Source organism: Electrona antarctica (genome assembly GCF_951216825.1).
Source record: "Electrona antarctica genome assembly, chromosome: 7".
Taxonomy (NCBI): Eukaryota; Metazoa; Chordata; class Actinopteri; order Myctophiformes; family Myctophidae; genus Electrona; species Electrona antarctica.
In genome coordinates this window covers 35,116,310-35,141,243 of record NC_136812.1, presented here as the reverse complement: position 1 = coordinate 35,141,243, position 24,934 = coordinate 35,116,310, and the positions used below count along the sequence as shown (strand labels likewise).

General features: G+C 41.6%; 1 protein-coding gene across 1 annotated transcript; it reads left to right on the top strand.

The window, feature by feature from the left end:
• Nucleotides 1-6,607: 6,607 nt before the first annotated feature.
• On the top strand, nt 6,608-14,045 carry dpt (dermatopontin). The gene is made up of 4 exons (XM_079506199.1): nt 6,608-6,932; nt 11,345-11,470; nt 12,181-12,288; nt 13,345-14,045. Exons 1-4 carry the CDS (start codon nt 6,652-6,654, stop codon nt 13,409-13,411), a joined length of 582 nt encoding a protein of 193 aa, XP_079362325.1. The 5' UTR covers nt 6,608-6,651; the 3' UTR covers nt 13,412-14,045.
• The last annotated feature ends 10,889 nt before the right edge of the window (nt 14,046-24,934 follow it).

Here is a 24,934-nt window from a genome sequence, read left to right as displayed (position 1 = left end):
TGGAGCCACTTCAATTGGAAACGGTGTCTATAAATAAAATCAGCCCCTTTATGCTCCATTTTTACTTTTGTGGAAGCCCTCACTCTGTGACTCACACACTATCACTGAAGACTCACACTCTATCACTGTGACTCACACACTATCACTGAAGACTCACACTCTATCACTGTGACTCACACACTATCACTCTGACTCACACTCTATCCCTGAACATGTGTTGTTATTTTAGACCTCTAGATCTCTCATGGGATCAAAGCCACAGGTGCAAGGAGATCAAAATTGACACCTTTCCAAGTTTCCTCTCTAATGAAATGCAAACAACGGAAGGTATTTGTCTTAATGGCCAAGAAGGGATCACATTATGTCACACCAAAGATTCTCTGCACACATATCAGATGCAGGATGGCTGTCACATTGGGGTGTAACAATTAATCGATCTTTAATTAATTAAGTATCTTAAAAAACTATCATTAATCGATAATATAATCAAACTAGAGTGGTTGTTGGGAACCACTCAGGAACGATGGATGTTGGGAATGTTGGGAAAGTTGTTTAGTATGCGTCTGTCTGTCTGTGTCCCTTTTATGCCCACATATCTGACGTAGAGACAGATGTACAGAGATTTCCCACATTGATTTAAGATAATCAATTAATAATTAATCCCTATTTTGGGCATTTAATTATAATAATAACTTGAATTTATATAGCGTCTTTCAAAAAACGTTTTACAATTACAAAAATAAACTATTTGCCAAAAGCATCTCTTGTGTCTCTTCAGTGTTGACCGTGAAAGTGTCCAGTGTTGGCGTCTGGCGAATCTCCATGGGCAGAGAGTTCCAGAGGGCAGGGGCTTGCCACATTGAAAGCTCTATCGCCAAGGGATGACGAGGAGCCCTAAGTCATAAGACTTAATTACGGTATAGGCAAAGTCCCATCATGATGCAATGTGAGTTTATAGATCTGTATTTTCACTGTTTCCGTTGGGCACCTGTGTACTTGAGGATCCATGTGTAGCGCAGGGATCCTTGTGTGAGGGACATGAGGGACATTGTGTGCGGTGGTCCGTGGTGTGTAGTGGTCAGTGGTCCGTGGTGTGTAGTGGTCCGTGGTGTGTGAAGCGTGAGGACACACTCCAAAGACTGGTGGGGGGGAGGTGATTGATGATTATATAGCACCCAGCCAAGACCCGGCCCACAACAGCCCTGCCAATCGTGCTCAGCCCTATTGGCACAACAGGTTACTGTATGCGTCGGTCTGGCGAGTGGAAGACTGGGGTTCAATCCCCACTCCTGCGCATCATTATATGCACCACTCTATTATGCAATACCCGTTATACGGTATACCTGTTGTCATAGTACCAGTTTGTAACCTTCTGTCTGTCTGTGTCGCTTTTGTGCCCACATATGGAGATCTCTATAAATGTCTGTCCTTGTCTCTTTTATACTATCAGCACATGGGCATATATATGGGCATTGGGCATGCCCATATGGGCATATGGGGGGTCCCCAGTTCTGGAAAGGTTTTGTGCAGTGGAGAATGTGTGGAGAATGTCTGAAGAGTTGAAAGTGGACTGACTAAGTAATCAAATGACAGTTCTGGGGAATTTGCCAAATCAAGCGTAGACTGAGTTCTGGACTCAGAACTGCCTATCCGACCAGCTCGAGGCCGCCAGGCCATGCAGTCACTGGGTTGAACGGTTCGCGAGATACAGACGTATGCACATACTGTACATGCGTACAGTGATTCCCTGCATTTATTGCAACACAAGAAGAAGATGTTGCGAGACACCGAGATCACCCTCAAATTATATATTGTGTGTGGATTTGGTGCTCCTGATCATTGCTGGTAAAGATGCCTTCAGAATGTCTTGAAAAACATTTTTTTATTAAAATGACATGCCCAAAATAGGGTCATTGAAAGTGGTTGAACATTCTGATGACGCATTTTCACAATTACATTTGTTGACACGGGACACATCAAAGCGCCCTTCAGTAATAGCATAAAATGCAGCCACATTTTGCCTGTCAAAGAACAAGAACACACTGTTATGTGGAACGCTGCATGTCTGTTTTCCAGTGATATTGTGTAAAAAGATTACCGGTATCTGTGCTTTTCAAGGACAACTAGCCTCATTCTTGTCGGTGCTCTGATACAGTAAATCTGTGTTACCATTGCATATTTGCAATTAGTATGTAATTAACAATGTGGGCAAACTTTAATTGACTGCCAGGCCAGGAATAATTAGCACTGATGTTACAACTTGTCATGATGTTTACTTTGCTTTGTTTCCTTCGGATGACATTCCCAGCCATAATTTGTATTTACCTTCACTGATTTATTGTAGTTAAAGCACAATTGTCAAGAAATGTTCTTGGCAACTGTTAATCTTCTCTTATTGCAGTACAGTAGCAGTACAGAATATTTCTAAATGGGGACCAAATACATTTGGTGGGCCCTGACATGAAAATGTTTGAGAATCACTGTTTTAAAGGCTGCTTCAGTGTGCATCCACGATTTCCAGGGTCACAGAAAGTTTCCATAAGATCCCTGTGGGAAAATCATCCTCTGTATTTGACCCATCCTAAATATTAGGAGCAGTGGACAGCTATTGAGCAGCACCCGGGGACCAGCTCCACGTCTGTGATGACCAAACATGTCGGGTTTCTCACGATCCTCATCGATAACATCAAGATTATCTATCGACATCCTGCCGACAGGCAAGAGACGACAGAAATCCGTCCCGACCCAAAATCGTGAAGGAATCTGAAGGAGTCTCCTCAGTCTGGAGTTACCTTAAAAGGCCAGTGTTTTTACATGTACTGTATCTTTTAGTGAACTTATTGATTTTGGTGACCCCATGACCTAGCTAGCGCCTGTACCATCAGGCCACACAATGTAGGAGCTAGGCCTTTAGGACTTTGTGGGGGTCTGTAATCTATACATTCTTGTAATAAAAACATAGAGCTGCAAACAAGGTTAAGACCAGTGACAAACTATAAGTGTGAAATTATTTTAAATTGTCTGTTTGTGTGTGTGCTTGCGTGCGTGCGGTGCATGTGACGCTGTCCAGTCATCAGGGCTAAGGCAAGAAGTGGGCTGGTGATTAGGTGGATCTGACAGTTTTCTCAGACCCGCACCACTTCCTCTGGTCCACACATTAGCAACACACATGCATGCTCAACTCAAAGGTCTCAATGTGTTGCACCACCATTAACTAAGCAGTCAATACTCAGCACTTTTATTAGCAACCCGAGGCGTTTCTTCTGCTTTTCGGAAAAGTGGGTGTCAAGTTTGGTTTTAGCACATGGTTTGGATAGTGTCTATTTCATGTCATGCACATCACACCTAAAAGTGTGTACTTGAATGCTAGGTTATGTTGGTGTGCCTGTGTGTGCGTGCCTGTGTGAGAGATAGGGCACCTGCCCTCCCTAAAGTGCATACATGGCCCTATACTGTACACATCACCATGTATTGGTGAAAGGTGTATTTACAGCAGTATCCTACCATAGATTTATCATAACAAATGTTTCTTGTCCACTCTTCATTAGAGTGCTTTTCACATGGTGGCATGGAGCAGCTCAGAAAATCGTATTTACTCCCATGACTCTATCTCCAGCTACGATGTAACTCCAAATCCAATACGCTTACACAATACACACGCTCAGTGCGTAATGCCGGAGAACATGGAAGAGCCCTTGGCAACTGCGGATCAGTTTGACGCCATGGGCATAATATAAGCATGCTGCCTTCACCCGGAGACCCACCTGTGCCCAGAGAATTGCATTGAAGCTTATGGATCATCATCTTGATGAGTAGGACAGTGTCTCAGAAGAGCTCCTGGAGCTTTCACTACGGTAGGTGCCTAGGTGGTTGATCTTTTAGTGAACTTATTGATTTTGGTGACCCCATGACCTAGCTAGCGCCTGTACCATCAGGCCACACAATTTAGGAGCTAGGCCTTTAGGACTTTGTGGGGGTCTGTAATCTATACATTCTTGTAATAAAAACATAGAGCTGCAAACAAGGTTAAGACTTAAGACCAGTGACAAACTATAAGTGTGAAATGATTTTAAATTGTCTGTTTGACGTCATGGGCATAATACAAAGATCATTTATCAGCTTAAATTTTATTCCAGTTCCAATTTTATCTGCTCATTCTTTTGTTTCATCACTTCCAATTTCACTTGTTTATCCTATATGAGGTCTGTCTCCAGATTGGATCAAATTGGTTCCCAAGATAGATGTTACTATATAAACTATAGCAACACTTATTTTAACTACATACAAAGTATCACAAATTACGCGTGTGATTTATGCATCTAATTCCTGGTTGTGGGAAACACTTAATAGTAATACAGTCTGCCACGCCTCCACGGCTGCTTGGAGTCTCAGCTTGCTCTTAGTCTGAATATACACAGTACAGGACATGAGAACAGGTAGATGTAAATATAGTACGAAGAACATATTAACTCTGGTTTAGTGGGAGTGCTAAAAGGATGAGAGGGTGATTTGCTAACTGGTTAGGTGCCATATCTTATTATCTTCCCTGGGATTTATAGGCTTTGTGACCAATTATTCCATAGGGGTTAAATGGCAGGCAGCTGATCCATCACTTTAGCTTTATTGCCCAATGCCCACATTGAACTGCATGCAACCTCTGTTTAAGGAACTCACCCATGTCACCATATCAAATCATGGATCAAACTTGGCCGCCAAACACTGTTGGTGAGGATTGTTTGGAAGAATTTGTGGCTGTGAATACACTAGACTAGAGTTCATCTGGGCACAAAGGAACCAAAACGGCAACCTTTGATGATTCATAGAATGGCTGCGTACCAAAAAAGGTGAGGCCCGCCGCCCACCAGCAACACACCCACATGTTAACTTATTGTAGAATATTAACTTAATGTGTTCATCAGATACTGTTTTTTTGATGTCTTAAGGCTATGGTTATTTGATAAACAAATTACCACCTGGCAGTGGCAATCATTCAGGTGCCCTCGTATCCAAGCTTGGGTAGGCTGCATCAGAAAAACACATGAACCCATCGGGAGGAGTATGCGTAAGATTTGGCAAAATGTGTAGATCTGGAGCTTGTACTTGTAGGTCAGCTATTTTTAAGAGATTTGGTCTAGAGTGAAAAAAGGAGAACAAGGAACCCTGATCAAGAAGCATGTAGGGTTTAAGTGGTTATGGCACATTATGTTTACTAATATAGATAATGTGGCACAGTCGAGGGGGAGAGGAGGGTTGGCTCGACATAGCACAGGTCGCAAGCCAAATTCAAACCGTGTGATCTGGTCGAAGAAACGCACAATTATTGGCATACCACACTGACTTTAATGCATGCTTTCATAATGTCACACAAATTATGTTCATGGTTTTCATATCCGTAGCCTATATTTTCTCAGATTCTACACTGATTGCTTTCCAAAGTTGAGTGGCCCGTTTTGTACAAAATGCTGCACATGTCCTGCTCATCCAGAATTCTATCCTCAGAGATGCTATGAGTGATCTGGATCTGCATTTCCTCAACAAAATGAAGAAAATTGTTGCAAAGAACAAACAAACAAAAAAACATATATTACTCCTAAACATTTTGCCAAACATCACACACACTCCTATCCTCCTGGTGGAGACATGTGCCCACTGCCCAGAAGGGCACTTTTTCTAATTATGATTCAGTCAACCTGTGGATGTTTCTTGGTGGTTGAGCCAGTAATGTGTGTACCATAGGTCCACAATCCAGCTACAAATTTACCGCTACAATAACCTTAATAATAGAGAAAATACATCATAAATAAATACTGAAACCAGATATAATCATTATGGGAAGTTTGTGTGTAATGTGTACTATGTAAACTCTAAATTTCCATATTCCATTCAGTTGTATTTTTTTTTCTTTTTTTTAAATAATTTGGGGACCCCCCAAAATTATTCCGGGACCCCCGAGGGGTCGTGACCCCCAGGTTGAGAACCCCTGCACTACAATACAGCACGGTAGAGTACAGTGCACTACAGTACAGTACAGTACAATACATTACAACATGACAATAAACCATATTATTATACAACAAATGCTATCTTATTCCCAACTACTTCCCACCTGCATTTACACACTATTCTCCATGTGCATCAATCACACTCATTGCTTCCTTGCTCACTACAATTAGCAGTGCAACATCGCAAGGGTTTCTGTGTACAATGTGTAATGTTGTCATTTCTTTTAGCAGTTGCTCTTCTCCAGACTCCAAAGTGACTTCCAATAAATGAAAGGTCGACTTATTTATCAGACATCATGGCAAGTGGCCATGGAATGAGAATGCTATGAGAACAAAGATGACACATTTCATTACATCAGTGCCAACACAAATATTTGAATAACATATAACTGTTCCCCGAGTGTTTGAAAAGCGGTCATTGACAAAGTAGTCTTTTAAGGTACACTCCTTGTCTGTAATGGAGCCATGTCTCCACAGTCCACCTTAAAATGTCAAGCGAGGGCCAATTTGGGTTTTATCCTGTGAGCCATAAATTACACATCACTTCTGGATATAAAACATCTGGACAACAAAGGCTGTCAGTCCTTTACAGTGAGGCAGCTGTGCAGAGCAGACAGACACCGGCTCTCTCAGCGCAGACCTCTCAAGGATGGCTTCTGCTCTCTTGTTTTGGGCTCTGCCCTTGCTGGTCACAGTGGCAGCACAGCACACCGACATAGACATGCACGACATGGGTTGGATCAACGCCTATCGCCAGGGCTTCAACTTCCAGTGTCCTCACGGAGAGGTTCTGGTGGCCATAAGGAGCTACTTTAGTGAGGCAGAAGGCTCGGACCGCCTGTGGACCTTTGAGTGCCAACGCACCCCCGCAGGCCTGGGCGAGCCAATGGACTGCTGGTGGGACGACATCAGCCGTGCCGGTTTGGAGTGGTAGGTCCTCTGGATGCCTGGTCTTTCTTCTAATCTAAATTATTCCATTCTTGTCTGACCATCTGCATATCATAAACAACATCAATAGTAGCTAATATTCCCTGCAAATATGACATTTGGGGCATTCAGTGACCACAGCCATGAATGGCTGGGATGCAAATTTAAACAGATGGTGCATTTCAGTCAGCTGTCTAAATGTGTTTGTTTTGTTGTAGTGACAAAAGGCTATCTGCTGCTTAGTGCATGGGGCTTCAAAAACAACATCAATTTAGAACCTTACTAGACCAGACTTTGACCCGGAGTTTTTGACCACCACTACAATTATCATCTCTGTTTCATGTCATTATATTATTTAATAAGAAGAAACAGACACGAAAATCTAAAAGGATATCTGTGGAAACAGTGCTTCTTGGTTGTGCATTCAAGCTGAAAATAAATCAAGATATTGACAGTATTTCTTTCCAACTTAAATTCTGATTGTATTTGTTCCAGGTGATGTATTAAAATAATGCATGACAAGAAAATGCTTGCTGGGTCCAAACTGGTATCCCAGGACAATAACTACCTGACAGATATTTAGAGGAGCATATTTTAAGTGGTTTTTGTGGTTTTTGTTCGAAATAAACGTAACTAAAAGTCAGAAGGCTCCTACAGATGTTTTTCCAAACTTCACACAAATCAGTTAACATTATCATATAGTCATGTGATCAACACTTATCTGCCAGATTCTGTCCGATGTTTCATATGATTGGCATTGAAATGTGCAGGAGTGGCTTGTGCTGAACAAAGTGCCTTAAATCATGAATGCATGTCTGATTGCCGAAACTGTGCACATTCCCACTAGGAAGAAATGCCACCCTTTTCACATTGTCCTGTTATAGCGCCACCAGGAGGCCGATCTTTGAAAAATAAATAAAATAAATAATAATCCTACAGATTTTGTCCAAAATGTAAATCAGTACACATTATCTCTATAGTCATGTGATATTCCATCAACATTGCTGGCCCACAATAACCTACCTGACCTGGCGGAGACCTGCGCTCCAAGAAGCACTTTTTGCAGTTCAAGATGTTTCCAAACTTTTTTGAAAATAGCAGATCAGCTCCCACTGAGCTGATCTGTAGATTGACTATTTTTGAATAGCCGAAGGACAACATAGGGTTAAATGGTCAACAAAGCCACCCATGTTGTTTTGGCACACACACAAAGAGACATCTTCGCACAAACTTGGAACATACAGTATAACAGAAGACAGCTGCAACCAGAGGATGTGATTTTGGAAGGCTGGTAGGTTGTAAAACAAACTGGAAGACTTGTTTATTATCTTTTCAGGGTTTTTTTCTCTCTTTTTTTTATCCAGAAGAAGAGGGATATGCCACGGTTACTTTTTATACGTCTATATCACATTTATGTAATATACTACTCCAACACAATGTCATTCAAATATATTTGTTTTGTTTTCCTAAAAATGTCATCTATGCATGACACTGAAAAGTCCACAGACCAAGACAAAATGTTTTCTCTTCTTACCAGGATCTAATAATTTCCCACGCTGTGAGAACAAAACCACCAATAGTTGTTCACAAACAATGCATGTTTATCACAGAGTAGACTAATTAAAAGATGAATACGTTCCCAGAGAGTCATAGCAGCATGAAACAATCTAAGCTGTATTAATTAATTACGGTGCCACAATAATCCCACTGTTACATTCTACTGCTTCGTTTGTCCTTCATTCTTATTGTGATTCCCCTAGCATACAGTATCAACAGCGATACGTTGTCTGACCCCTCTAAAATATAATTTTGCAGGTATTGTCAAAGCAACCTAGGTCAGTCCATCTGTAATATGCTTCATTGTTATCACCAGGATACTGCTCCAAAACCAACACATGTGTTCTCCTTACTGGAAACTTCTGCATCCAATTGGCGTCAATAACATGCCTTCAGAGATTCCGCCACGTCTTTTATGAACCACATGTTTGAGCAATTTCCTGATCCCTGAATGCAATTCACACATATTATTTAATTTCCTGATCCCTAAATGAAATTCACAAATATTATTTTATTTCCTGATCCCTAAAGTGCCATAGACGAATAACAGTCTAAGTCCACACTATTGATCCATAATGTATAAATGATAGATAAGGGTTCAGGACAACGAGGCCTTTTCGTGGAGGGGTCAGAATGAAATTTGGACTTAGACTGTTTTTCGTCTGTGGTACTCAAGAAATTCACAAATATTATTTAATTTCCTGATCCCTGAATGCAATTCACAAATGCTAATTTGGATCAGTTTACGGAGTGCCGAACGAGAAGGGACGAGGCCGGGGCAAGTGCATGGGCGCCACCGGTTATAAAAAAATCACACCCGTGTGAACTGAGTGGTGCAACTCCCCCCCCCCCCCCCCCCCTCTCTCTCTCTCATTAGCAGGCAACAGTGCAGGACTATCTCTCTCTCTCTGTTTCTGGCACAACAGCGCCACTTTTGCCCCTACTGGTACTCATGGTCACACACATAGGTTAACACACAGTCACATAGGTTAACACGGACATTGCTGTTCCTTGGAGTGGTTGCACCACTCAAAAATAATGAAGGTGAACGAGAGGCTGACAGACCAACCGGGGCCCACCAATGGCCGGCAATCGCCACGCCAGCCATGGACTATGACTCCAGCCCCCAATAACGCATTTTGCCCCGGGTCATTTCATCTCCCTTGAAGGGGCCTGGCCTCACCCGGACCTGGCCAGGTGGCCACGGCCTCCCGTGCCGGAAAAATGGGCGCCCACCGTTACGTTTTTCTTACTTGTACTGGTTTCTCACTTGCACTGTAATATGCACACAGTGTGCGTGCACACACATGCGTGCGTGCTGCGTGGAGAGGCAGAGAGCCACTGGGGAAGTGGCACCACGTTAGGCCAGCACGATTTGGGAAGTAGGGCGCGTGGCATGTGATGTCACAGGAGTGGACTCAACAATGTGGACTCAACAATGCCGAATAGATGTGTTTTTATCCTAGAGGGATAACTAGATAAACGGCCTGACATTTTACATGCAGCCAATTAATGAGGTTATATCTGTAAGCCCCGCTACTGTTCAGTTTATTTTAAATTTAAATATCAGCCTCTGTAATACTAAGTATATGCATAGAGCATTTAAGGGGTTAAAATAAAGAGTTTAACCATAATGTAGTATGGTTAAACAATGTGTACAATACAGTAGGCTACCTACAATACAGTAGGTATTGGAGTATTTCCAATTTTCTATACTTTTACTTCTACTCCACTACATTTCAGAGACAAATATTGTACTGTTTCTCCACTACAATTATTTTAAAACTTTAGTTACTAGTTACTTTGTAGATTTTGTTTATTATTACAAAACATACAGTAACCACTTCAGCCCTATATACATTTCGGACATTAGAAAATAGCCGATCTACAAGATCAAAATGCGTCGTGATGCGACACATTGTGGGGCTTTAAGATTAGATGATACAAAACAATTGTACAAGATACAGATATTTTCGGTGTTTGATTTAGCAGTAATCCAATTTAGCAGTAATCCAAAAGTGATTACTTTTTCTTTTTTTACCTATAATAACAAAGATCGCCACATAATTTGGATTCCGTAAATAGTAGTAAGAAGTAATCTGACCACCCTGCAACAGTATTTCCATGCTTCTTTATTTCACATTTGTTTGTGTGCTCGTTAAGCATGAGTGTAATGCACAGCATCCAAGACGGTGAATCAAAACGTGGACACTCTGAAGGGTCTCTAGTCACGCCACACTTCCCTCCTGTTACCGTAGCTGTCTGTTTGAGTTACACTCTGCTCTGTTGGGAAAGGCCTAACCTATCCTTATTGGCTGCATGGCTGTGGGCTGTGCTTGTGTTGCCATGACAAAAGCCTGCAGCTCACGGCACTCTGGTTGCTCTGGGCTTGGTATTCAGGGAGCTGTTGTGATGACATCTAATTGTAAGGGTCATAAACAATTGGCACTGTCAACAAACCAGTATTTACATCGAATCTCTGCCAAGGAGGAGACACCCCTGAGCAACCCACCTGTTCCATTGACCATTGTGCTCTTGCTTTGTTATCTTATTGAACAGATACTCACTGTGCCTTGTTACTAATACCTCCCTCTTAGTTTTGGGAAAAATGTATTAAAAATAAAATCATAAAAGTTCTCTAAAGCATTAATTTACAGAATGAGTGATCAAATAATTAATATTATTGTGTGTGTGTGTGTGTGTGTGTGTGTGTGTGTGTGTGTGTGTGTGTGTGTGTGTGTGTGTGTGTGTGTGTGTGTGTGTGTGTGTGTGTGTGTGTGTGTGTGTGTGTGTGTCTGTGTGTCTGTGTGTCTGTGTGTGTCTGTGTCTCCATTCACTAATATTATGCCTCTTTGCAGGACTTCAACATGCACCAGAAATGGCTTGGTCGCAGGCGTACAAAGCAAGTACTTTGAAGCGGTTCTTGACCGGGAATGGCAGTTCTACTGCTGCCATTATGGCCGCCGGTGTCCCTACTCCTGCTGGTATGTTCCTTCCAACAGGGCCGGTGGTAATGGGTTTATGGTGCTGCTCCTGAACCTAAAACTCACCATTACTCACTATGAATCATGAAGAGCTATATGCTCCCATACCTGTTACACTGATGATGTATGATGATGTATGATAATAAGATCGACACTTCACATGGGTGTGATTTTGATTTTCTTACTATCAGTGTGCCATATCAACATTAAGTTTAATTATGACACCACATCAAAATGAAATATGTCCAACAGAAATATTTCCTTTCACATCAGGACATTGCATTGATCATTAGACTATAACCCCACCCAGACTCCCTCCCTAGTCAGAGTTCAGTGTTTTGAATTAATGTAGAATTATATGCAGTCATACTGATGTGAGGGGACATTTATATTTATATATATATTATATTTGAAAATAACTTTTCTCTTTCTCACACTTATGGCAGTGTGCAAGTGATCACCCACCCCTGTGTGCCAATGTTGGCACCAGTGCCTATCCCTGGATACTCTACAGTATATTTCTTTGATTATTTGTCCTGTTTCTATCCAGTGTTTATGCCTTGCTCTTACTCTATCTCTATCTTCCTCTCTTTTCACAAAAAACAAAACAACAAATGATGGAACTCACACAATACGTTTTTCACCCACGTTTTACCTGTAAAGCTGTGATGTAACGATAAAGCTAATTCTAATCTATGTCGTCCATACAGGATGACCACTGATGTCCCAGCACGCCTCAGGGAAGAGGCTGAGATGGTTATCCCCAGTTACGGCTACTTCATCAGGGGTGCCCAGACCACTTTCAGCGGTGTACTCAGGTTTGCTGATGACTCATTTTGCACTTACATTCCCAACTATAAAGATGCAATTCTGGGGGAATTGCAAAGTGTGGTTGCTTCGCCGATAAGCCCCTCCCACTAATTTTGCTATTTAATTCCAATGTCACGTCACCCCTGTGATCATGTGTAAGTAATTCTGAGGGGATTTATCCCCCAAAAAATTTGTTTGACATTTGTGGCATATCTGGTGAAATAGGCCCATCCCACTAACTTTGGGAAGCCGATTACGGCCGAACTATACAGACTATGAAAATTCTGACTGTGCTGTTGCAATCGGATAGGTCCAAGGATCATGTGTACCGATTTGTGTGAGATTTGGACAAAATCTGCAGGTGGAGGAGCAAAAAGTGTGTTTTGAAGAAAATGGCTGAAAATGTATCCTGATGCAAATGGGCGTGGCCTATATGGGGAGATGCGTCAAGGCATCCAGGGAAAAGGACACTTTGATTTTACGACTTACGGTTCAAGAGTTATAGGGAAAAACGTAAAGTGGGCTGTAATAGCGTCACCATGAGGTCGACTCATGTAATTATTAATTACATTTATTATAATAATTATTATTAACCTCTCCTCCAAGTGTCATAAATTGAGCCCTTACGGTTTCTTACTTGAATGTGAGTTCCACACTTACAAAAGTGTGGTGGGGCAAAAACATAGGTCTAAAGCCCTAACCACACCAGAGGGTCGCCATGCAATTCCTTGCAACATGCAACTCCTTGCAACTACTTGCAACCATTATACCCAATGGCAGTTGCATTGGTGTGATTTGTTTTGTTGCAAGGAGTTGCGAGTAGTTGCAAGGAATTGCAGCTGGCGTGGTTTGGGCCTTAGGGGAATTAAAACTACCCTGAAATTGTTGAAATCCTGTACATATTCTGTTCTCATGGATAAACTGGAGGAAACGATACTTCAGCACAGAGGTCTCTGGGACCAGAGGTTATAGTGAAACTAGAGCTGGGAATCAAACAAAAGGTGAATAAGCCAGTAATTCATGAATGCTAAAATGACAGTAGTTTCTGTTTTTCTTGGTTTCAGGGATCGTCAGTGGAAGTACATCTTGTGCCGGATGACAGACTTTGAGTGTGAATTTGAGAACTTATAGATTTCAAAAGCTTTGGGCAGTATTTTAAGCCATTACATTCATATTAATATTACATTACAATAATACCATGTACTGTAATATAATCACAGATGTACTCAAAGTATTACTTATACCTGATATAACGTGATATAATCATCTGGATTCAGACAAGGTTAAAGTTTTGATTTGACTTTTATAAATGTTAACATTGAACTGTCCTACACAATCATTATTGAATGAATGTTGCTTGCTTATATGCACAATAATGTAGGGAATTGGACATATTCCACAAAGCCACTTGCACGGCTTGAATGAGTATGTACTGTATATGGACTGACTGTTCAGTCAGCCATGGAAGTCAAACTGGTCCCATATCTCTCACTACCACCACTACCAGCTCATCTGTGAACACACTTTTTTCACTTTTTTCACTATATCAGCATGTCATTCAATGCGGGTTCATATGTATAGTATCATGTTCTTTTAATATCTGAGTATATAGGTTCTGCCCTTGAGGGGTTCATATGTCTACTATCATGTTATGTGTATCTTTAGCCTTTGGGGTTTGTCATGCTTGCAAAGAATGTTCTTGAGTATCACAGGACCAGAGCCATGAAGTCAAATACAATGCATCAATACAAATCATCACAATAAATTGTTTTATCTAGACAAAAGTGTCCTCTCGTTGGTCAGCAGTATTTTACTAGACATTCTGTTATCTGTTGTGTTGGTCATGTTGGTGGAAAGCATAGCCCCAGGCATGTCATTCATACATTGAAAAAGTTTTAAAAAGCAACAACAACAACAAATATTTGTATATATTGTAATAATGATGTGTGGTTGTCACAAACTCCCAAGACATTAAGGCGTCGCTCACACATAAACGACACCCTGTCTTCTGGGTGTCTCCTGTGTCCTTTGTGTCGCACGGCTGGCAATTCATTTTCAATGGGAGTCACGTAGTTTGACGAGACAAGCTTGCTCCACGGTTGTGTTGTGGGGGAAGGGGGCAGAAGACAGGCATGGAGCAAGCTGCCTCTTGCATTATGCGCACATTCAAAACAGGTTGTACGCAGGGCCGTTGAGTGATATCCAACGAGTACTCCCAAACTCCAACTTGCATCTAGTTACCACCTTACTGGCAAGATGGACATGGTCTGCATATGGTCAGGGGGCCAACCTTGTAATTCAACAAAATCTGATTTATAAAAGAACAGACCAGAGACGCTACACCTGTGCCATATGCTGTGTACTGTATATGCATAGGGCTATACTTGTCCAATTATATTGTTCTTTTGAAACATTTAACAAATTGAAAGCTTGTCCAAAACAGGGGTACCATGGGTTAATGTGGTTAAAATTAGTTTTTAATAAGAGTTTAATTTAGATATTATATCAACAATATTAAACCATAAGGAAATGTATGTATTTGATTCAGTCTGACCAGAATCAGGGATAAAACATATGCCCACGGCCACCAGTGATAAAAATGAATAGAGTAGCTAGAGATATCAAAAGCAGAGGCCTGGATTGATCTCCCTGACCGCCATTTCCCCTAGGGAATCCAACCCTGCATATGGTTCAGAGTTTGAAAACAGAAAGGTCATACAGTACATACTGCTGGCTGGGATCTGAGACGCATGTATCACATAGCCAAGGTGTCTCGTCTACATCCCACTTGCCTTTGTTGTTGTTTTGACACAATGACACATTACCTCTAATTACGGAGGCGTGAGGGAGCACTAACCATTCCAACTATCTAGTTGAATGCTGTGTGGGAAATGGTCAGATGGAATATTCTCTGAGCACTGAAAGTGTGGGAAATGGTCAGACGGAATATTCTCTGAGCACTGAAATCATCCAAGCTGTGGTGGCTCAGCCAATTATGCCTGATTCATACTTTTCACATCATTGTTCACTGAAAATAGCAGATCTACAAGCTCAAAACGCATCGTGTTGTGAACTTGTAGATCAGCTCATTTCGGTGCACGACACCTGCAATGTTGCATGAAACTATTAGTATAAATCAGGCTAGGGCCCAGATCATATTGACCAATGACCTGGGTTCGAATCCAACACCCATCTTGTCTTGTAGGCAGGGGCGGCCTTAGGAATCTGGAGGCCTGTTTCAAGACCAAATATGAGGCCCCATATACTGTATACCTAATATGACATAATTATCCTGTTGATACAGGCATATTGATACAAATAGTTTAGACTGTTCAATATTGCGTCATTACTCTCGACAATTACGCAGCAACGACACCTCCTCATCCTGTCGACCCTTCACAATAAACTTAAAGTGTCTCCCCTTTACCTCCCATTTTACCCAGGTTCTTAACAGGAAATAAGTGAGTAAGAGAGAGAGGGCTAGGGTGGTGGGGGTTGACTGACGCCTGACTGACGCCCCACTGAGGCCCGTTTCAATTGAAACTGGTGAAACATAGCTAAGGCCCCCTATGCTTGTAGGTCCCTCCTCTGTCTCTGCCCTTAGTTTCCTATGTCTGTAGTATCTGTAGTTTCTGTACAATGCCCTAACTGAGATAAAGCTTAGAAATAAAAATAATAAATATAAAAAATAGATAAAGGAGGATAAACTCAATCACCCTCTCCTTTTCTTCTTGGAGAATGACGTGTGACTTGTATACTCAGCTCTGAACTTCCATTGCCAAAAAAACATGTCTTGGGGCTCAATGCAGTTCCAGCAGAGATGCTCAGGCCACCAAAATAACTACCAAAATAACTTTGGTTCTAGAACTGGTTCCGTTCTTTATTTTTTATGATAGTTATCACATCTGTATCTTCCAACCTGAACATGACCACTTTGGTTTGGGAAACAATAACGGAACCGGTTAAATCCTGGTGGAAATAGGGCCTCAGTGGCCAACAGCAGAAGACTGTGGTCAGTGTTATATCCCAAGTTGTATTTAGCCAGACGGTTTGGCCGATATATCTGCCATTATTTGACTTTTTTGACGACTTCGGTATTGGCTATTATGCAGCCGATTTGTCTTAAAGGTGGATATTCAGTGATTTCACTTTTCAAAATATTTATAATTTATAATTATTATTATTCAAATATATATATATAAAAAAAAGGATAATCCTCCCTACTATAGAGTGTGCTGACCATATAAGGAGTTCCTCCTTATTATTATTTTTTTTTTCTTTACAAAATATCGCTCAGAACATCGGTGATCGATGGTCTAGGTCTAGGACAAAATCGGGATTGGCACCGGACCCAAACATCTCACATCGACCAGGCTCTGGTCGTAAATTAATGTGTGTCGTGGGATTCTGCAGAAGGGCACTGCTATGCTATAGAGCCCAATAAACTTAACTTGTGTAAGTAAAGTGTGTGTGTGGGAGACTACATGAGGTCTGGGAAGGGGAACCCTGACTGGTTGTTTTCATTCAACCTATTTACAACCGGACCAGTACATTTCGTTTCTCGGGCTGAACTCTGTGAAGTGTTGGTCACCATCTATTCTGGGTCTAATGGAGTCTGCTGGGCACCGGCCAGTTAGCGCTGCACAGCATCTTGAAAAGAACTGGGGACTCCGCCAGTGGCTTTCAGCACTGTTTGTTTATGGCAACTGCCGTCTATAGGCCCAGAGCCAAGTTCCACAGCATGACAGCTGTCCCCAGGGCCACTGGCTGAGGGCAGGACACACGCTAACAGAAGCCTTGGGGACTCATGGTCTCTGTGGTGGAAGAGTCTTTCCACAGCGGAGTGATGGGGATACTGTACATCTCCTCTTCCGTACTAGTTACCATTCCATTCTTTCCTCATTCCGGCCTACTGTAACTACAGTTGGACAATAAAGCTATCTTTTTCTAAATAGTATTGAAATGATCTATAATTAAAGCCCATGGAATGAGCCACAGAGCTATTAAAGTCCCCTAACTGTTGGAATCTATAGTTAGACAGCATATAATTAAGTTCTAACTACTGTAGGAATTAACGCCAACGGAGCTCCTTAGATGACAGAGTTTCATACTCTAATGAAAACCATCAAATGTTTTACATGAAGGTAACCTACATTAAGAATTTGTTCAACTAACCTGTTTCAAATAAACAACATTCAATGACGTAGCACTACCTACATTTAAAAACGAATAATAATGCAATCTTTGTAATGGCATTGAAGTAAACAGAAACCAGAAAAGAAAATATATCACTGGAAGGAAAAATCTGGTAATGGGTTAAAATTCTATTGACAAGATTTGTAGAGGGCGCAGTGGAGCAACTATAACATCGTTTTTTTTCCCGTTGAAATATTTTCTTTTCTGGCAAAAAAGTGCATTTTATACATATGTTGAGAGTCTCAGAGTGTGTCCAGTAGGGAAAGTAGACTTTCAACTTCTCAAAACGGCCATTGTATTGGTGAGTAGCGAAAGGGCAGCAGTCGACAGGCCGGGAAGTGCAGCCTTTCACGCATGCGCAGGAAGTTGAAAGTACCATAGCGTTACGGAGACCTCCTCCTAATGCTATGGCCCAGAGCTAGGAAAATTGTGAATACGATCAAATTCCCCAAAACACATTATGTGCAAAGATACAGGTGAAATAGAATTCATCTGTTTCTGTTGAAATACTATTCTTTAATCACAGTTTGAGTGAATGGTCAGCTACATCTCAAAATTGCAATATCACTGCCCGCTCCTTGAACTTTGGACTGACCATGTTTGTCAACTTGGACATTTATTTCCTGGTTTGGGTTCGGTGTTTTGTTTGCCTGATATACATTTACTTATATGTTCTGTAGCTCTGTGTTTAGTTTGTTCTGTGTCTTCCCCAGGTGATTCTTGTGTATCTTATTTTGTAGTATTGTTCCAGTGCTTCCTCATTGCCCTTGCAGCTGTTATCTGTCTCGTCTAACAACCACCCTAATTATTGTTAAACATAGTCACTTGTGTCCTGTTGTCCGTATAACCTCCCTGGTGTAGTCATGAGTACTTTGTCAGTTCATCATTTAAAATAAATGATAGTGTGAGTACTTGTGTGTCTTGGGACATTCAGCCTTCTATAACTCTTGTTTTGTTCATGTTTATGTTTGACCTGTCCTGTTTCTGAAGAACCTTAGTGAACCTACGTTATTGAAAGTTGATCTTTTTCAGCATCAGTCGTCTTGCATTTGCGTCCAGCTCCTCTCTATGACATGCAATCCAAATCCACCAATCGAGTCTAAATTGAACAAGTGTGAATGTGATGTTTGTCTTTTGAAGCCCAACCCCCTGAGTAGGTATGTCAGTTAGTACAGTAGATGACAGGCTACATTAGCCACGGTCCACAGAAGGCTGAGCTGACAAACAAGGATCTTCCATTGGCTAGAGGTTGTCCAGTGCTATAGCCAGTGGAATAAAGCTATTCAATTTTAAACCCTAAACTGAACTAAACGTTTAGTCAGGGTAATAACTATGTAAAAGCATCATTGAAATGGTTGTGACCTTAAAACGTGTAAAAGATGACTGTAGGAAGACTTAATGTTTTCAAACTGATTTTTGTTTGGTAGTTTGTGTGAAATAATAATAATAAAAAAGGGTCAGAGCACTCCATCCTCAACCAGGATGAAAGGTTTGCTTCAGAAGAAACAGATGCGTGAGTACAGCAAAAGATTTTGCAGTACAGGGGGAGCCTGGGTAAGGAGAGCCCATGGTGAGTGACCCTGACCCAGCCCCAGGCCAGCAGAGACAGCCTGTTTATTCTAGGAAGCCTCTACCCGCCTCTCGCTGCTCCCACTCGGGGATAAGAACAGCTGCCTCACTTCACGTCTGACAACTAATACAGACGGTGCTTGCATGTGTGAGTGTGTGTACGTGCTCATGCCAACGGTGACAAGTGCACAGAGTTCTGAAAACCCATGCCATATATATACAGTACCTCTGTTGCAAAAAACATCTTCAAATGTTTTTGCAATGCGTTGTGAGCTTGTAGATCGCTATTCATCGTCACACGGATTTTACAGGGATTAAGTGGTTAAAAGAGGAAACATCAGTAGATCTCATTGGACAATATAACATTAGGTTACTCAGGGGACGATAGCACGCTATTGACGTGTGTTTTAGTTTATTGTTGAAGAATTAGGGGTCCATTTGGATCAATTAAGTTATGGGGTTCTGTGGCCTAATGCATAATTGGATGTAATGGCCGCCATTACATCAATCTGATTCATATTTTATGAAGTCTAGGTCGCCATTCTGCGGTAAACGTAGCAAACAAGTACATGGTTACACCGAGGGGTAGCCATGACATCATAGGACTAAACATTTTTCAACGCCACTTTTGGGCCATTTCAGAAACAGAGGAGCCAGTTGTATGGCTGCAAATGGAACATTAACCTACAACAAATGTATAAGATAAAGTTGAATCATGAGTGTCCCTTTAACTGCATGTTGTCAATGATTTGGAAGGACACCTTAGTTATAGTTAGTTATACATTTGTCACGTAGTTATTGATAAATACTTTGGCAAACTTCACAGTCATGGTTGCATGTTAGTATTTATAACAGATATTACAGATTGCTGCTAATTGGATCAGGAATAGTTTGTAAAAACAAATACCCCACAACCAGTAGGGACAGTTTTATCAGTATTTTGACTACGCCCATATAGTATATCAATTGCATTGTTCTGTATTGGCAGTGCACTTGATGTTTTTGCCAGATGTCATCAATGTTCATAGTTCAAATATATAATAATTGAAGATAAGTGAGGTTGTTAAAACATATTACCAAGGATGTTTGATTATTATGGCTCTCCCTGGTATCTGGATGCCTTGTGATATCCCACTCAGAATGTAATGAATAATGTAGTGTAAATAAACATGAACAAAACAGGGGCAATAATCCGCTTTAGACTGGCTAGTAGTATATGCTCACAGTCACTCTGAAATGTGTCAGTTCTTGAGAGCAGGGCCTCAGGAGGTGGCTCTGCAAGAGTGTTTATACAGTTAACACATATTGGTTCCCTGACCCAGGAATTTAAGTATCAGATAATGTAAACTAGTCCAGATTTTGAGTTAACAATAATAACTTTCTCACTTTTTTCCATCATTGTCCATGGAGCAAAAACTTGTGATTTGGGATCCAGCCAAAGTATTGTGGAAACACAAGGTGTAAGCTGAGCCTGATGACCTACTGGTTCCCAGCCCTTGTTGGCTTTCTCACTTTCCCCTGCTTGCAATGTGCCTTGCACTGCAGACAAAAGCATCATTATTGCTCTTGGGAACCGTTGTTGGTGGATTCGTGGTACTGAAACTGCACAGACTAATTCACAGATTTATGGCCTGTGATTGAAAGGGTGAATGGAGCAGTGACTAATATCTGTCACTTCCAGTCATTCAGACCCCCTTCACTAGAAGAGTAGACACAGAATATTTTAATGGCTCCAATATAGGCTACGGTCTCCCTCGGCCTCATTAGACATGATGAGCTAGTCACTGCATTTCTTGGAACACTGTGAAATAAACAATTGGTGCCTCACTGAGAAAAAGTCTCTATTGAAAAGATCACTCTTTCTTCCTAGAGTTCACTGGATCTCCAGCCCTGTGACAGATCATGGCTCTGGGTAAAGGTGGACTGAGGCTTGTCAGTGTGTTACTCCTATGCCAAGTGACAGATTGCGGCTCTAGGTGTAAAAAGGAGGACTGTGGCTTGTCAGCGTGTAAATCGTCCTGTTGGCCACAGGCCCAGACAGAGAAAAGGAGCAGGACCTGCTAACAGTGTGGAGTTTCACAAAACACGTTCTTCTCACACCATTGAGCATGTGCTCACAACTTCTAGAGATAGTTCCGCGTTGGGGAAAGCCCACTTGTTCACCATTCAAATGAGATGAAGAGCATCTCTTTTCACACAATGATGACACCAATAATTTGTTACTGTTTCTACTAATTCTGAGTTGTGTTGGAGATTTAAAATATGATGTTTCATGGCAGGTCAAGCTTCTAGTATTATTACAATTAGAAGCCTATTTAAGACATAAAATAAATAGTGGTATTCACTGTCTGGCATATTGCCTTGGGTGATCACAGCAGACTTGAAAACGACTAAGTGATTATGTGTCCGAAAAGGTTGCCCACCCCTGGTTTACACAGTATATTCTCTGGGCTTGTTGCAATCAATCCTCCAATTTGTGTCAATCAGCTTAAGTTGAAAAGATGTAGGCTCCAATCAACAAATCAGCATAAATTTGGTTAAGGTTTCTCTGAATCACCTCTGCATGAGCAGCTGTCATGGCAGTCTACCTCCATCTGTGGTGCATGTTAATGTGGTAGTTGTACCTAGAACGGAACGAGATGGTTGATAGAGCAGATGGCTGCAGATGAGACATCATACGGTGTTAAGCAGAGGCTGATGGAAGTAAACAAAGTAAACACTGGTAAGCCTGAAGCCTCTGATAAAAAAGATCACACTCGTGTGAAGTGAGGGGCGCTCTCTTATCATCATACATCATCATACATCACATTCCGTGCTCAGCCAATCAAATCGTCACATTCCGTGCTACAAACACATTCCGGGCTCATACACACAAAAAAGCTGTGCAAATTTCCATTTTGAATATAAAGGGAACAACGACACAGTGAGATTTTTAAACTTTAACTGTAGCATAATAGTCGAACATTCTGTAGAAAATAGCACAACCTGTCAGGCCCCATACAGACGTACCGAACGCATGTTGTGTTCTGTCAGTGTTTAATGGCCACCACAATGCTTTTCCAATGGGAGTCACATGGTTTGACCAAATATTTGTGAACACAGCCACACAAGTGTTTGGTCAAACCATGTGACTTCCATTGGAAAAGCATTGAGGCAGCCATCAAACAGACAGAACACAGAACATGCGTTATGTGTGTATGGTGCCTCAGGCAACAAGGTCACAATGTGATGCGTTGTGACCTTGTTTATCTGCTACTTTCAGCTGAGATGTTGGTGTAGACTGTAGAGGGAAAAAAGAAGGGGCCAAGTATAGACCCCTGGGGGACCCCAGGCAACAAAGTATATAATATTAGGGTTTAATTGATTTGTATTATTACTAGACAGTGACAGTGTTATTACTCTCTGAGTGTACATTTGTACATTGACATTAATGTAGATACAGTGTACATGTACTGAAACAGGGAGTAAGCTATCAGCTATGTGATGTGAGCATGGGTAAAGGGTAGTACACCTGTCGGTGTAGCGATTAGCAAATAAAATATGTCTGACTCTGTTGGCATATTTTATAGTAAATAGAAGCATTTTATAGCTCCTTTTTGCCAAACCACTTTACAATGTAAATACATTCATTCACACACCAATGGTAGAAGTAGCCATGCAGCAAAATAGGTCTTGCTCAAGGACACCTCAACATGACAAGGAGGAGCAGGGTTTGAACCGGGAACCGCCTGATTTTCAGACACCCCCCCAACCCTACCTGGTCCATAAAGCTAGTTGCACTTTAGTGCACAAACACTGGAAATACCTTCCAGTTAGTTTGCAAACACCTTTTTTCTGTTTAACTTCCAACTCAACCTCTTTGTCTCTTTATCTCTATGCCAGTGCTTCTCAAACCTTTGATATACACCATATGCATTAGGTCACACACCCCCATTTGAGATTATTTCTTCCAATCTTTACAACCCCAGCCTACACTTTAAATTCCTCTGTGTTAGTTTGCTAATGAAACCAAACAATGCTTGGAGTTACAGATCCGTATAAAGGATCTATGATCCTCCAGTGGCAAGTCAATCAATGAATGTGGTTTGTCGGATCCTCAAGAAGTATTATGCCTTGCGAGCCCATTGCAGGCCAGTTTGAAGATCAAATGCCTCCATAATATCAGCCCCTCGCAGCCACTTGCCAGCCACACGACTATAGATAAGCGGTGGTGGCATATGGGAGGTTGTGATTGTATGCTCTTACATCATCCAGCACTCTGGCGTCTTGGCTGCAAAGCCAAGGTTTCCCTGACAATGTGCAGGGATCCCCAGAGTGTCCCTGCAATGTCCCCTGTCGAAGAAAACAGGCAGTCAATGAGTCCGTGGACACTGAACACACCTTCCTTACCAGGGCTTAAATCATAGAAATGGAATGGCATTGTTACTGTGAGTGGGCATAATCAAATTACCATAACACACACACACTGTTGATTTATGAAACATATTGTGAGCTAGAACTGCAACTGCTGATTATGGTTGATTATTCTTTGGTTTGCTTTTTTGATTCATCAAATAATTTCAATTTTATACTTTGTCATACTATGGTGTCAAACAGTGTGAAAATAGGCAATCTGCAAGCTCACAACGCATAGCATTGTGATGTATTGTGAGCTTGTAGATCTGCTATTTTTGCTCGGTAAGCTAAATTGTATTTGTCATCTAGAGATGGCCACACCTTCCTTGTCCCTATGCACCATGTGTCTGTGGAATGGCACAGACACTCTCAGGCAGGCAGCATGTAATGGAAAACTACTCTAATACTGTGGCGACCATGGTGAGTTTCATATCAATGTGTCTGGCCCTGGTAGAACAGGAATGAGACAGTGAACGATAAGGCAATCTCCGTTTGCTCGCTTCCCTCAGCTGTGTTTGTCCTTAACGCAGACAGGGCACCTTTATCTTCCCCAGGAGTCCAGGACCCACAAAAATATCCTTAATCTCAGACTGATTTAGGAGCCGTTTAGTGTTTGGAGGAAATGGTTACTCATCAACCAGCATCTCCTTTGTACTTGTTTTCTAACGTCTGAAATAATCACAGACCTGTTGCTTGTGCAACAACGAACATGTCCAGCAGTCAGGTCTTATCAGTGTCCATAGCAGTTTGTCAAATGAATACACCAGTGGAAGCAGAGTTTGTATTAACCACATAAACCCCGGCATCCCTATTCTGGGCATGTCATAGGTCAACATTCAGAGAAAATGGCAGATCTACAAGCGGTGTGAGTTGCTGAAGAAGTTTTGGGTAGAGGAAAAAAAGAGGGTGCCAAGTAGCCTATAGACCCTGGGGGACCCCGGTCAATGAAGTGTGCAAATGTATTACTATAAATTAATGCACCAGTTCGCAAGTTTTCATAATGCTACCGACTACTGTCAGTGCTTGCTTGCACTTTTGTATACTAATTGCGACCGAAGGTCGCACGTGACATGACCTTTTTGTCACATCATGTAACACTCCATTTGGTCACTCTTTTTACTCAATTTGTCACGTCACGTCATATATTGTGCCCAGGTCTCATGACATCACTATGACATCATCAGGGATGATAGTAAATCAGGGATCATAATTGCAACCTGTTGTTGCAATTAAGCCCATATGAGATGTCATCAATATTAGTATATGGATATATGTCAAAACCTGTTCTGATATTCCATATGTTGATCCTTCCCCATCCATCCTTCCTCTTCGATGTCTCCCTTTTGACTGATACCTGTCCATTTAAACTCTAGACGGGCCTGCCCCAAAGTTATTTGTGCAGTCGTGCCCTGCAGCTGGCGAAAACTAGAGTTCTCAACAGGCCCGAAAATTAAGGCCCAGCCCTACCTGTGCCCTCATCAAACCCTGTATACT